At 40.0% G+C, this 12718-nt stretch overlaps 1 protein-coding gene across 1 annotated transcript; it reads right to left on the bottom strand.

Moving 5' to 3' along the window:
• Positions 1 to 310: 310 nt before the first annotated feature.
• On the bottom strand, positions 311 to 6981 carry LOC139159412 (SCAN domain-containing protein 3-like). The gene is made up of 2 exons (XM_070736726.1): positions 5447 to 6981; positions 311 to 425 (listed from the first exon to the last, which is right to left on the bottom strand). The coding sequence occupies exons 1-2, from the start codon at positions 6979 to 6981 to the stop codon at positions 311 to 313; spliced, it is 1650 nt and encodes a 549-aa protein (XP_070592827.1).
• Between the last annotated feature and the right edge of the window lie 5737 nt (positions 6982 to 12718).

Raw genomic sequence — 12718 nt, 5'->3', positions numbered from 1 at the left:
TCCTGTCAGTTGTGTGAGCTCCGCTTGCATTCTCTTGTAAAGTGATTCATGCATACAAATGTTGGGGTGATTGAAATCCTGCTGCTCTTCGGGAGCTGGAATTTAGGCTATTTGGATTAAAACTAAACCTCCAGATGAGATACATGAATCTGTTCACTGAGAACAAGACTATGTAATCTACTCTTTCAGAATACAGACTATTGTGTGGCATTCAATCACATTGGGTTATCCTTCATTTCTCTTAGCTATTTATAGTTCAATGCATCTATCTTCCTACTCCGGTATTAAAGCAATTTTCTATAATCTAGTATTATAATTTATACATAATATGGTGTTTCACTTCTGTTTCAAACTGTGACATTGCTTCTAATGCTTTTACAGAGGAATTGACAACCAAGAGGTATTGCCGTCCATTGAAAGAAAATCTACAAAGAATGCCACAAAGAAGAGGGAGCCAAATTATTCTCTAAACTCAGGTAGTAGTGGGTTCTGAATTAGTTTGCTAAAGGTTTGTGTGTGCGATCGCGCATGACACTTCTAAGAATGCGCAGAAGGGTCCTGGGTGGGTGGGCGGAACCTCCTGCCACCACCACTACTGATCCTAAGAACTACTGTCCTGAGGGTAGGACAAGAAGCAATGGGTGTAACTAATCAAGCAGAGAAACAACTTAGAACAAAGGAGAAAATTCCTGACAGAACAATTGATCAGTGGAATGGCTTGCTTCCAGAAGTTGTGAATGCTCCAACACTGGAAGTTTTTAAGAAGATGTTGGATAACCATTTGTTTGAAATGGCATAGGGTTTGCTGCTTAAGCAGGGAGTTGGACTAGATGACCTCCAAGGCCCCTTCCAACTGTTATTCTATATTCTATGCTTATTAAATTATTATTGAACTCTCACATGTGCCATAACAGGATCTAGGGTTAGTGAGACTTGGGTTGTGAGATACAGAAGACCAATATTAAGAAACTCTTGCTTTTGTTTTAATAAATGGAAATGGAATGGAATTTCAGAACCAGTTTAGTTTCCATAACATTAAGAAATAAAATATAGACTCTAATTCTATATTTGTAAAGCTTTTATTGTCTGATTTAAGCTGCAAATCAGCATCACATTCTTCAAGACTTTACTTTGCAATTTGAATAGATATCTTTTATATATCATTTAACAGCTGTTTTTAAAGTTTAGTTTCTATTTTGTATTTGTATTTATTAGTTTGTCCAACATGTACAAGATAGTAGGTATAAATATAAACATGGATATGAACAAAGAAAATGCAAATAAATTGGGACAGTAGGACAGGGATGGTAGGCACAATAGTACTCTTATGCAAACACCTTTTATGGACCTCCTAGGAATGGGGTGAAGTCCACAGTAGACAGTTTAAGGTTGAAGCTGTGATGGCTAGAGGATGTAACAACAGAATCAAGTAGAGCATTCCAGGCTATGCTCTATCACTATGTTGCTGAAGTTGTATTTTCTGCTGTAATTGGAAGTTGCATGAGGAAAGATTGGGATGCTATTGCTTGTAAACTGAAAGCCTGTAATGAATAGTCATCAGTGCACATTAAATAACGTACAATGCTCCCTTGATTTTTGCGGGGGATGCGTTCCGAGACCACCCGCGAAAGTCGAATTTCCGCGAAGTAGAGATGCGGAAGTAAATACACTATTTTTGGCTACGAACAATATCACAAGCCTTCCCTTAGCACTTTAAACCCCTAAATTGCAATTTCCCATTCCCTTAGCAATCATTTAAATTATTACTCACCCTGTTTATTTATTAAAGTTTATTAAAAAAAATATTTATTAAAGGCAAACAAAAGTTTAGCAATGACATATGATGTCATTGGGTGGGAAAAACCGTGGTATAGGGGAAAAAACCATTAAGTATTTTTTAATTAATATTTTTGAAAAACCGTGGTATAGACTTTTTGTGAAGTTTGAACCTGCAAAAATCGAGGGAACACTGTACTGTTATTTATTGACTTTTAAATTGCCTGGGTAGTTCCTCCAATTGATCTATCAAATGCAAATGTTTTTAGCAATGACTGTGTTGAAATGAGTACTGTGCATTGCTTGGCCAAAAATTGTAAAGGTGGCGAACTGGGAAGAACCAATTTAATTTTTTTATTCTACCTTTATTTTTGTAATAGATAAATGAAGTAAAACAATTGGTACAATCAATGAGTTTTCCATGAGAAAAATAGGTGAGCTGATTAAAGACGATTGGCAAATCATTCAAGAAGAAAATTGCAGTGAAGATTAATATTTCACAAGAACATGTGGATCCCATTATTAATTATCTTCAATATGAAATGATTTCCTCAGAACAGATTCCAGTCTGCCAACAAAGAAAAAAGCTTGACATCTGCCATCATTTGTTGTCACTCCATGAGAATGAAGGTAAGGAAATTATTCATAGCATTGTCATAGCTAATGAAAAATGGGTTTATCATTATGACCAAAAATGAAGCATCAATCCATGCAATGTCATTACAAAGCATCATCTATGTGGGGACACCCCCCTCCAAGGCTTCAGCAGGAAAATTCATGACTTTAGAATACAGATGGTGTAATTTAGATGGATTTCCTTGAACACCAATCACATTGCAACACTGAAAACTTTGAAAGAAAATCAATTAGGCATAATTTGGGGGGAGGACTCAAGGAATTTTGTTGCATCATAACAAAATTTGGCTACCAAAGAGGCAATTGCAAAGTTAAATCTCACGATCTTACCCCATACCACATATAATCCAGACTTGCTGAAATGTAAGTTTCAGTTTCCCCCCAAATTGAAATAATGCCTTTAGGTGCATCTATTTGAAACAAGAGTAAAACCCCTAGATTTTTATTTGTTTGTTTTGTCAAGTATGTATTGGTGGTATTTATTTATTTATTATTTATTATTTAGATTTGTATGCCGCCCCTCTCCGAGGACTCCGGATATGGTATACAAAGATATAACAGTGTTTATATACATGATACTAATAAGAGAGAGACATTAGGACAGGGGACGGAAGGCACACTGGTGCACTTATGCACGCCCCTTACTGACCTCTTAGGAATCGGGAGAGGTGAACAGTGGATAGTCTAAGGGTAAAGTTTTGGGGGTTAGGTGATGATACTACAGAGTCTGCTAGTGAGTTCCATGCATCAACTACTCGGTTACTAAGATCATATTTCCTGCAGTGGAGTTTAGAGGACTTATGCTACACTGAACTATAAAACAAGGTATTATATTATGTTATGAGCATGTACCAATAATCGCTGTTTAAAATTTAAGAGAAGTGGAGTGGAGAACAAAATACAGGTTGGAGAAATGCTATATCCATAGAAATAATACATGGAATTCAGTAATGAGTTCTAAAACACGTTACTACCAGTTCATGCTCGTGCTCACACGCAACACTTTGCATATGTGCAGAAGCATCCTGGGTGAGTGGACAGAGTCTCCTGCCACCAGTACCACCAGCTGTAAGAATCGGGCTGAACCAGGAGCAACCTACTACTGATGGAATTGCTTCATCACAATATTAGTCCCACTACGTTCTGCTTCCTTTCTGCTCTTCTCTGAGACAGATTCATATTTTGATTAAGTGCCATCAAGTTGTTTTTGACTCCTAGTGACCACATAGATAGATCTCCTCCATGACAGTTTCTCCTAACCTGTTCTCCCAACTGTGCATTCATCGCTACTGTGAATCCATCTATCTTCTCTTAACGAGTGTGTTCATTTTAAAATAGGTGATCTGTGGATCAGCAGCATGGAGATGACCCAAGGTCATTTGGGGTGGAGAAGCTCAAGGAGCCATCCAGAATAACACTTCATTATGGATAAATTAGGAAATCAGTGACATAAGTTTTATTTTTCTGGGAGAAAAACATATTTTAAGTCACTGTCTTCTTGTGCATCTTGTTGTGAAAAAACAAAATAGCATTCAACTCTGTAATATTACAGGAGTGGCTACAGGAAAAAAAGTTTCTTGCCCCATTCATTTTAGTATATATTTTATTTTTATTTGTTTATATCCTGCCTTTTATTATTTTTATAAACTACTAAAGATGGACAAACTTACCTAATACTCTTTTTCTCCTGCTATGTTCTCTATAACAACCCTGTGAGATGAGTTGGGCTGAGAGAGAGAGAGTGGCTGCTCCAAAGTATCTAACTAGTTTTTCATGCCTAAAGTGAGATTAGAATTTACGATCTCTGTATTTCTACTTTGGTGCCTTAACATGCTTTTAGAACTGCAGAACTGCAGAAAGAACAATTACTGCCAACCTGCCTAGTATTAAGGACCTCTATACTGCACGTGTCAAAAAGAGGGCCATGAAAAATATTTACCGACCTCTTGCATTCTGGACATAAATTGTTTCAATGCCTACCCTTAAAACGACACTATAGAACACCGCACACCAAGACAACTAGACACAAGAACAGTTTTTCCCCGAATGCCATCATTCTGCTAAACAAATAATTCCTTCACCACTGTAAAACTCTTCACTAAAGCTGCATTGCTATTAGTCTTCTCATTGTTCCTATTGTAGTGGTTGGCTCACAGCCATCTCCTTCCACTTATGACTGTAATTTGTTGCTTGTATGCTTATGATTTATATTAATATTGATTGTTTCCTGATTGCTTATTTGTACCCTATGACAATCATTAATTGATGTACCTTATGATTCTTGGCAAATTTATTTTTTCTTTTACATACACTGAGAGCATATGAACCAATGACAAATTCCTTGTGTGTCCAATCACACTTGGCCAATAAAGAATTCTATTCTACTCTATTCTATTCCATTCCATTCCATTCCATTCCATTATCTTTGCATAGTCTGGGACAGTGATTTTCAACCTTTTTTGAGTCGCGGCACACTTTTTACATTTACAAAATCCTGGGGCACACCACCAACCAAAATGACACAAAAAGACAGTAAATATTATTTATTTATTTATTTATTTATTCAATTTTATGCCCCCTTCTCCTTAGACTCAGGGCGGCTTACAACATGTTAGCAATAGCATTTTTTAACAGAGCCAGCCTATTGCCCCCACAATCTGGGTCCTCATTTTACCCACCTCAGAAGGATGGAAGGCTGAGTCAACCTGGAGCTGGGGATGAGATTTTAACTGCTGACCTTCAGATCTACAGTATTTCTACATGTATTTATACTCAGTGTGAAACTTGGGCCTGTTTTGATGAACACAAAAGGGATATCCTGGCAGGAATGGTAGAAAGACACACACGAAGCTCTTCCTCAACAGTTCTCAGTCTCTCCCTGTTTTTATTTTTTATAGCAGTCAAGCTTGAGAAGTTCAGCTCACATAGATATGTGGTTGAAAATGGAAGCAATGTCAAAATAGCTTTGTTGGCCAGAATGGGGAACTCCTTGGCAACAGATAACCAAAAACTGTCCAAAGGAAGATCAGCAAACTTTAGCCTTAAACCACGATCTTGTTTCAGTTCAATGAGTTCCTCTTGCTCCTTTAAAGTCATGTCCTTTCCAGCAACAGATGCTGAGCTGTATGGGTCCCTAACCCAGTCAAGGCATTCTGTGAAGTCTGAAGAGAAATAAAACAACAACTTCTCCTCAAGAGTTTTCAAATGTCTGCCAATCACCTCGCACATTGCAGCAGTGTTGCCATCAGGCTGTTTCTCGGTGAGTGGGAACATCTCAAGGTTGCCACGCTGCACATGTTGTTGCCAGAGCTTCACCTTTAAACGGAATCCGTTCATTTTATCAGTGCTTGTAAGCAGGTTTTCATTTCGGCCTTGCATCCGTGTGTTCAGTTCATTCAGATAATGAAATATATCAGCCAGGTATGCCAGCTTTGCACACCACTCATCACTTGCAAGCAGCTTTGAATAATCAGACCTCTCGTTTGTCAGAAATACTTCAAGTTCCTCTCGCAACTCATACACACGGGCCAACACTTTGCCGCGGGACAGCCACCGGACCTCTGTGTGGAGCAATAAGATTTTATGTTCTGCTCCCATTTCTTTACACAAAGTTGCAAATAAGCGACATCTCAAAGGTCGCGTCTTCACAAAGTTCACTATGTGCACAACATCATCCAACACAGGAGCTAGATCTGCTGGTAAGGTCTTTGCAACGAGGGCCTCACGGTGCAAAAAACAGTGCGTAACAATAACATCTGGGTTTCTTTCTTTGACCCTACTTAAAAAGCCTTTGACACGCCCGACCATGGCTGCGGCTCCATCAGTGCAGACACCTGTACAGTTTCCCCATGTAAGCCTGCTTTTATCAAGATATTCCGATGTGACCCGAAATATTTCCTCTCCTGTTGATTTTTCTGGCAGTGCCTTGCAAAATAGGAAGTTTTCTCTAATGGCTTCTCCATCCACAAAACGCACGTTGGCCAAGAGTTGACAATGTCCACTAATATCCGTTGACTCATCAAGTTGCAAGGCAAATTTCTTACTGATGTGCACCTTTTCCAAAACAACAGTTTCAATGTCCACAGACATGTCATCAATACGTCTGGCAATTGTGTTATCTGAGAGAGGCACTTTAGCTATCTCTTTGGCTGCGTTAGGGCCAAGCATCTCATTTACAATGGCTTTACAAGCTGGCAGTATTAATGTTTCTGCCAGAGTGTGGGACTTTTTTGATTTAGCTACAAGTTCAGCAACAAGGTAGCTAGCTTTGAGGGCGCTCTGGTTTACCTTTGTGGTTTTCCTCAAAAAAGTTGCCCCTTTCTCATTGTTTGTACGTAAGCGTACAAAATAATCCATCGGCTTGTTTTGAACAGAAGGGTGTTTCGTTTGGAGATGGCGTTTAAGCTTGCTTGGCACCATGGCACTGTTGGATAGCTTCTCACCACCCACCAAGCACAGCGGAATCGGTGCTGTCTCATCCCTGGTGAAAGTAAATCCTAATGCAAGATAGCTTTCGTTGTATTGCCTCAAGCTTACATTCTTGTCTTTTTTCTTTTGCTGACCACTCATACTAGGGCCTTAATCTGGGTCAGAATATTGTCCAGGGCCCTTTGCATTTTCCCTTTTCAAAAACTTCTCCATCACTGTCACTTGCTTGACTTGCTGAGATCCCAAGCTGTCAGAAGAGTTAAATAAAAAAGGATAACCCCTCATATATACATAGAAACATAGAACATACAATCCCATGTAACATCCCCTTATAAATACAGTCAATCATCAATCATCCCTCCTCAAATTTATACTACTGTCTCATTTCTGTCTCCCCCCCCTCCTTATATGTGTGTGTGTACTCAAACCATTTCCAAAACCAGGTGAGGGCTGGGGTTTTATTATCTTTTATTCTTTTCAAAAACAGGTGAGGGCTGGGGGGTTTTTCTTATTATTTGGGTGCTTTTTACCATATGCTTCAAGAATCACCTCTCTCTCTCTTTTGTTTCTCCTCTCATTCTCTGCCTCAATCATTTTCTCATTTCTCCTCCCCTTTTTGTTCTCATTTCTCTCTCTCTCTCCTTTCCTCTTCCTATCTGTCTCTCTTGCTTTCTTTCTCTCTCTCTCTCTCTCTCTCTCTTGCTTTCTTTCAGTATCTCTTGCTATCTCTCTTTTTCTCTCTTGCTTTTCTTCTCTCGTGCTTTTTCTTGTTCTTTCTCTCTCTCTGTTGCTCTCTCTCATTCTCTTATTTTCTCTCTCTCTCTCTTTTCTTTCTCTCTGTTGCTCTCTCTCATTCTCTTATTTTCTCTCTCTCTCTTTTCTTTCTCTCTCTCTTAGTCTCTCTCTCTCTTGTTCTCTCTTATTTTCTTTCTCTCTCTTGTTCTTTCTCTCTCTGTCAAGCTTTCTCTCTCTTGTTCTTTCTCACTCTCTCTCTCTCTGTTGCTATTAGCACTCCGGATCGGGCAGGCAGAGACATCGACGAGAAGCCATGGGCGCGAGGGGGCTCCAGAGAAGGAAGGATCGGGTGGGGGGGGCTCCTGCAAGTGGAAGCCTCAGCCCTGGAGCCCCCTCGCGCCCATGGCTTCTCGTCGATGTCTCTGCCTGCCCGATCCGCGGGAGTGCTAATAGCGGCGGCGGGCAGAGACATTGACAAGAAGCTATGGGCGCAAGGGGGCTCCAGGGCTGAGGCTTCCACTTGCAGGAGCCCCCCCCTATTCCCGCCGCCGCCGCCGCCGCTATTAGCACTCCCGTGGATCGGGCAGGCAGAGACATCGACGAGAAGCCATGGGCGCGAGGGGGCTCCAGAGAAGGAAGGATCGGGTGGGGGGGGCTCCTGCAAGTGGAAGCCTCAGCCCTGGAGCCCCCTCGCGCCCATGGCTTCTCGTCGATGTCTCTGCCTGCCCGATCCACGGGAGTGCTAATAGCGGCGGCGGGCTGGAGCCCCCCCCCGCATTTCCGCCGCCGCCGCTATTAGCACTCCGGATCGGGCAGGCAGAGACATCGACGAGAAGCCATGGGCGCAAGGGGGCTCCAGGGCTGAGGCTTCCACTTGCAGGAGCTCCCCCCGCTATTCCCGCCGCCATCGCCGCCGCTATTAGCACTCCCGCGGGCGAGGGGGCTCCAGGGCTGAGGCTTCCACTTGCAGGAGCCCCCCCCGCTATTCCCGCCGCCGTCGCCGCCGCTATTAGCACTCCCACGGGCGAGGGGGCTCCAGGGCTGAGGCTTCCACTTGCAGGAGCCCCCCCTGCTATTCCCGCTGCCGTCGCCGCCGCTATTAGCACTCCCACGGGCGAGGGGGCTCCAGGGCTGAGGCTTCCACTTGCAGGAGCCCCCCCCGCTATTCCCGCCGCCGCCTCTATTACCACTCCCGATGCCATCCCGCCGAGTCCCAAGCTCACCTGCTGCAAAGAAGGAAGGCACGAAGAAGAAAGGCGCGAAAATGAAGGTGTGAAGAAGCAAGCCGGGACACTCAACTTCCGGTTTGGAAGCGGAACTTTGCGGCACACCTGACCTTGTCTCGCGGCACACTACTGTGCCGCGGCACAGCGGTTGGGAAACGCTGGTCTGGGAAATAGACTGCTACCATCCAAATTCAGGCAAAGAATTGTCCACAGAATGATAGTTCAACGTTCAGTATAGGGTGAATGATAATTTCTGTATAGTAATTCACCCTTGAACAGTCAAGGATGTGTTCCCTAAATCTGACTTCAAGGACACCATTTCGCTCCCCTCCACTCTCCATCCCCAGTTCTCCTTTCTGACCTTTCTTTTTCATCCTGTTGCCTCTTATGGAGATAATTAGATTCTATTTTACAGCTCTTCAGTTGTAGTCAATAATCTTGAGGAAAGAAATCAATAATTTTAGTGCTCCTGTTGTGTGTTTCTGCAGCTGAAAGTTTTGGCAGTCAGTCTCCTACTGAGAAGCATCGATGGTTTGTGCTGAATGGATGTCAGAACCTATTTTCCTTCTTATCAGTAATAGTTGTTTAGTGCAGCCCTTTACATAACCAATCCTGAGTTTCTAACCCCTTATGAAGCTGAATTTTTTTTAAATTACTATCTTAATTGTGTGGTGGGGCCATCCTTACAGTTCATTTGATTGAAAGTAAGTGATGTGGTGATTTTGCTTTTTTAAAAATTGAACTTATGAATGCTTCTCTTTCTCTTTTAAGAATTTGAAATAATAGGGTAGAAAGGGCTATTGCTTATAGACAATTAAAATATTTAAAAGCATAACCTTCAGTAGGGTCCAAGCAATATCATGAGCATGGCACCCAGGAAGTAGATTAACTCTCCTTCTGTTGCAAAGTATTTTTGTTGTGATGTATTTTGGCCTCTTGAACTTCTTCTATGAAGCTGGAAAACTATGGTGTATTTGGCATGCAAATCGAGTAAAGGATCTAGTCTTGGTGGATGTTATTACCGTCCTTCCTTTGATTAGGGTAATATTTGGACTTTTTAAAGTTTTTTTATTGTCTCAAACCCTTCTCCCCTCCCTCATTACCTGGTCTTGTCCTCTCAAAGATCAGGCAATAGAGAAGGATTGTGTGAAAAGGAGAAAAACAAAAGAAGCAGTTGGAATGGTATGTACAGCACAGGAAATGAACAGTCTCAGCCTTGTGCAAAATAAATGTGCGGCTTACAACATATGAAAAAATACAGTTCTGAAATCCAATAAAACTAAAACAAACAGTCCCCAGTTTAATCTAAAAAGCAGTCATATACAGTCCATCAACATATTTCCCATTCAGCAAACATTCATTCATAGGCAGGGGCTCTAAATATTAGTGTCCTCAAGCCTGTTGGCACAAGTGCATCTTCAAATTCTTGTGAAAGGCAAGGAGGGTGGCGGAAGTACGAATCACTGGGGAGGAGCTGATTCCAGAGGTCCGCTCCCCCCCCCCACAGAGAAGGCTCTTCCCCTAGGCCCTGCCAAGTGACATTGTCTAGTCAATGGGAGCCAGAGAAGGCCAACTCTATTTCCATGTTTACATGTTTCCCAGAAAATAAGACCCTGGCTTATATTTTTTGAATCCTGAAATAAGCGCTTGGCCTTATTGCCATGTACTCAAAAGCCCGTTGGGGTTATTATCAGGGGATGTCTTATTTTGGGGAAAACAGGATAAAGGTTGTTTTGTTTGAAACCCAGCCGCTCCGAGTCTGCGGAGAGGGGCGGCATACAAATCTAATAAATAAATGAATGAATGAATAAATGAATAAAAGAATAAAACGAATAAAATGAATAAATAAATAAATAAATAAATTTGCTGCAATCTTATGAGTACATGAAATGAATGCTCTTTTTAATCAAATAGAATTATTTTGAAAGTAAACATATGAAACCCAGTAAGATTTGGGTTGTTGCTTCAATTATATCTGAGTACATTTTATGTTCTGAGAATAAGAAAATAAGGGGGCCAAAGGTTATATCAATTAGACTGAATGGTACTAATAATCAGATTATACAACATTAAAGGTGTAGTAAAATCAGGCAGCACTTGGAGGACAGAGTGTTGTTGATTTTGTAAAAAAAAAAAAAAAGCCCCCAAAACGTTGGCACAAATAGAAGCTTTGCCCCTGCACCAAACATTTCTGCCTGATGAGCTATAAGTTGAAGAATTGTGAGGCATTGTCCTGACAGTTTCTTGTCCTGCATAGCAATTAGGAATGAATTTATGGGTGATATAAAACAGTGAGAATCAGAAAAGCTATGGTTTGCGACCTAGGAACTCTGGAAGGTTTTGGTAATGAGCCAGGTCATTTTTAAAAGCTATTTGATTTTGTTTTTGTATCCAAAGGGTTACAAATGTCACTTTCTGTTAACAAAAGCTAATTGACTAGCTATCCTTGCTTTATTTTGATTTAAACAGAAGGATTTCCCCCCCAGATTGTTGGAAATTGTAATGATGGAGTTTTCGTAGAGGGGCGGCATACAAATCTAATAAATTATTATTATTATTATTATTATTATTATTATTATTATTATTATTATTATTATTATTATCATTATCATTATCATTATCATTATCATTATCATTATTATCATTATCATTATTATTATTATTTTTCTTTCAGCATTTAGGTAAAAAACTCCCAATTCCAGTTCAACTTCTGGTGATTCCTTCAATTACCATTTGTAAATTTACCAAAGTTAAAATTGAGAAAACATGTCCTGCAATGTCTGCAGAATGAGACAAATGATGAAACGAGTGTTGTTCAATTATGTTGCATACATTTACATGAGGATGAGTTTGCATTTCCACTTGTCCCAAAGGTGCTTTTTTAAAGAGACAACCAGACTTTTTGGTTTTTCTTTGAAGATGTTTGGCTTCTCATTCAAGAAACTTCTTCAGCTCTTTCCACTTGTGATACTAATCTTGTCTTTTGTATGAAATAATTCTGTAAATACCTTTACATGTATCATGATACATAATCCAAATTCCATCCTTTTGTATTTGTATTGATGTTATAGTACACATTTCATCACTTGCCCCAGTTGGCCCTTCTGCTGATTTTAAGGCATTAATGGATGCTTTACTGAATATATAAAGGAAACTGGCTGAAAGTTTCAAAATTAAAAATAAAATACAAATGAAATACCAGGAGTGAAATGATAAGCCAAAATGTCTGACGGAGATTCTCAATCATCCAGGTCATGGTTGCCCCAAAGGTGCTTTTTCAAGAAGCAACTGGACCTTCTGTTTTTTCTTTGAAGATGTTTCACTGAAGAAGTTTCTTGGATGGGAAAGGAAACATCTTCAAAGAAAAACCAGAAAGTCCAGTTGCCTCTTGAAAAAGCACCTTTGGGATAAGCCAAAAAAGTTTTCTTATTGGAGCTACAATGACTTTTTAAAGCCTTGAAGAATTTTATGCAATGGTATAAATATGAATGAGACAAAATCATATGACAATGTTTGATTGAATTAAAAATTAAGTCTATTACAGGAATGAATTTAAAGTTGATTTATTTGATCAAAATTTAAATAGGACATGCTTTTGCAAAATTTAAATAGTACATGCTTTTGCAAAATTTAAATAGGACATGCTTTTGCAAAGTCCTAGTAACCCTTTATGGATTTTTTTTGTTGCCACCACAATTGAAAAGTTGATGTTTAATTATTTTGTATTGTTAAAGGATAGGATATAGAATTAAGAGATATCTGTTTTTACTTTTACATTGGGTGAACAGTTATTAAACATGCTTATACATATGATTAAGGATGGATATCACTAGTATATATTATTATTACTATTATTATTATTATTATTATTTTCTGCTGCACTTTTCATTCTTTTGTTCCCCATTCTTTTCTCTTTC

This window comes from Erythrolamprus reginae, chromosome 2, assembly GCF_031021105.1.
Source record: "Erythrolamprus reginae isolate rEryReg1 chromosome 2, rEryReg1.hap1, whole genome shotgun sequence".
Classification (NCBI taxonomy): domain Eukaryota; kingdom Metazoa; phylum Chordata; class Lepidosauria; order Squamata; family Dipsadidae; genus Erythrolamprus; species Erythrolamprus reginae.
This window is presented reverse-complemented; position numbering and strand designations above follow the sequence as displayed.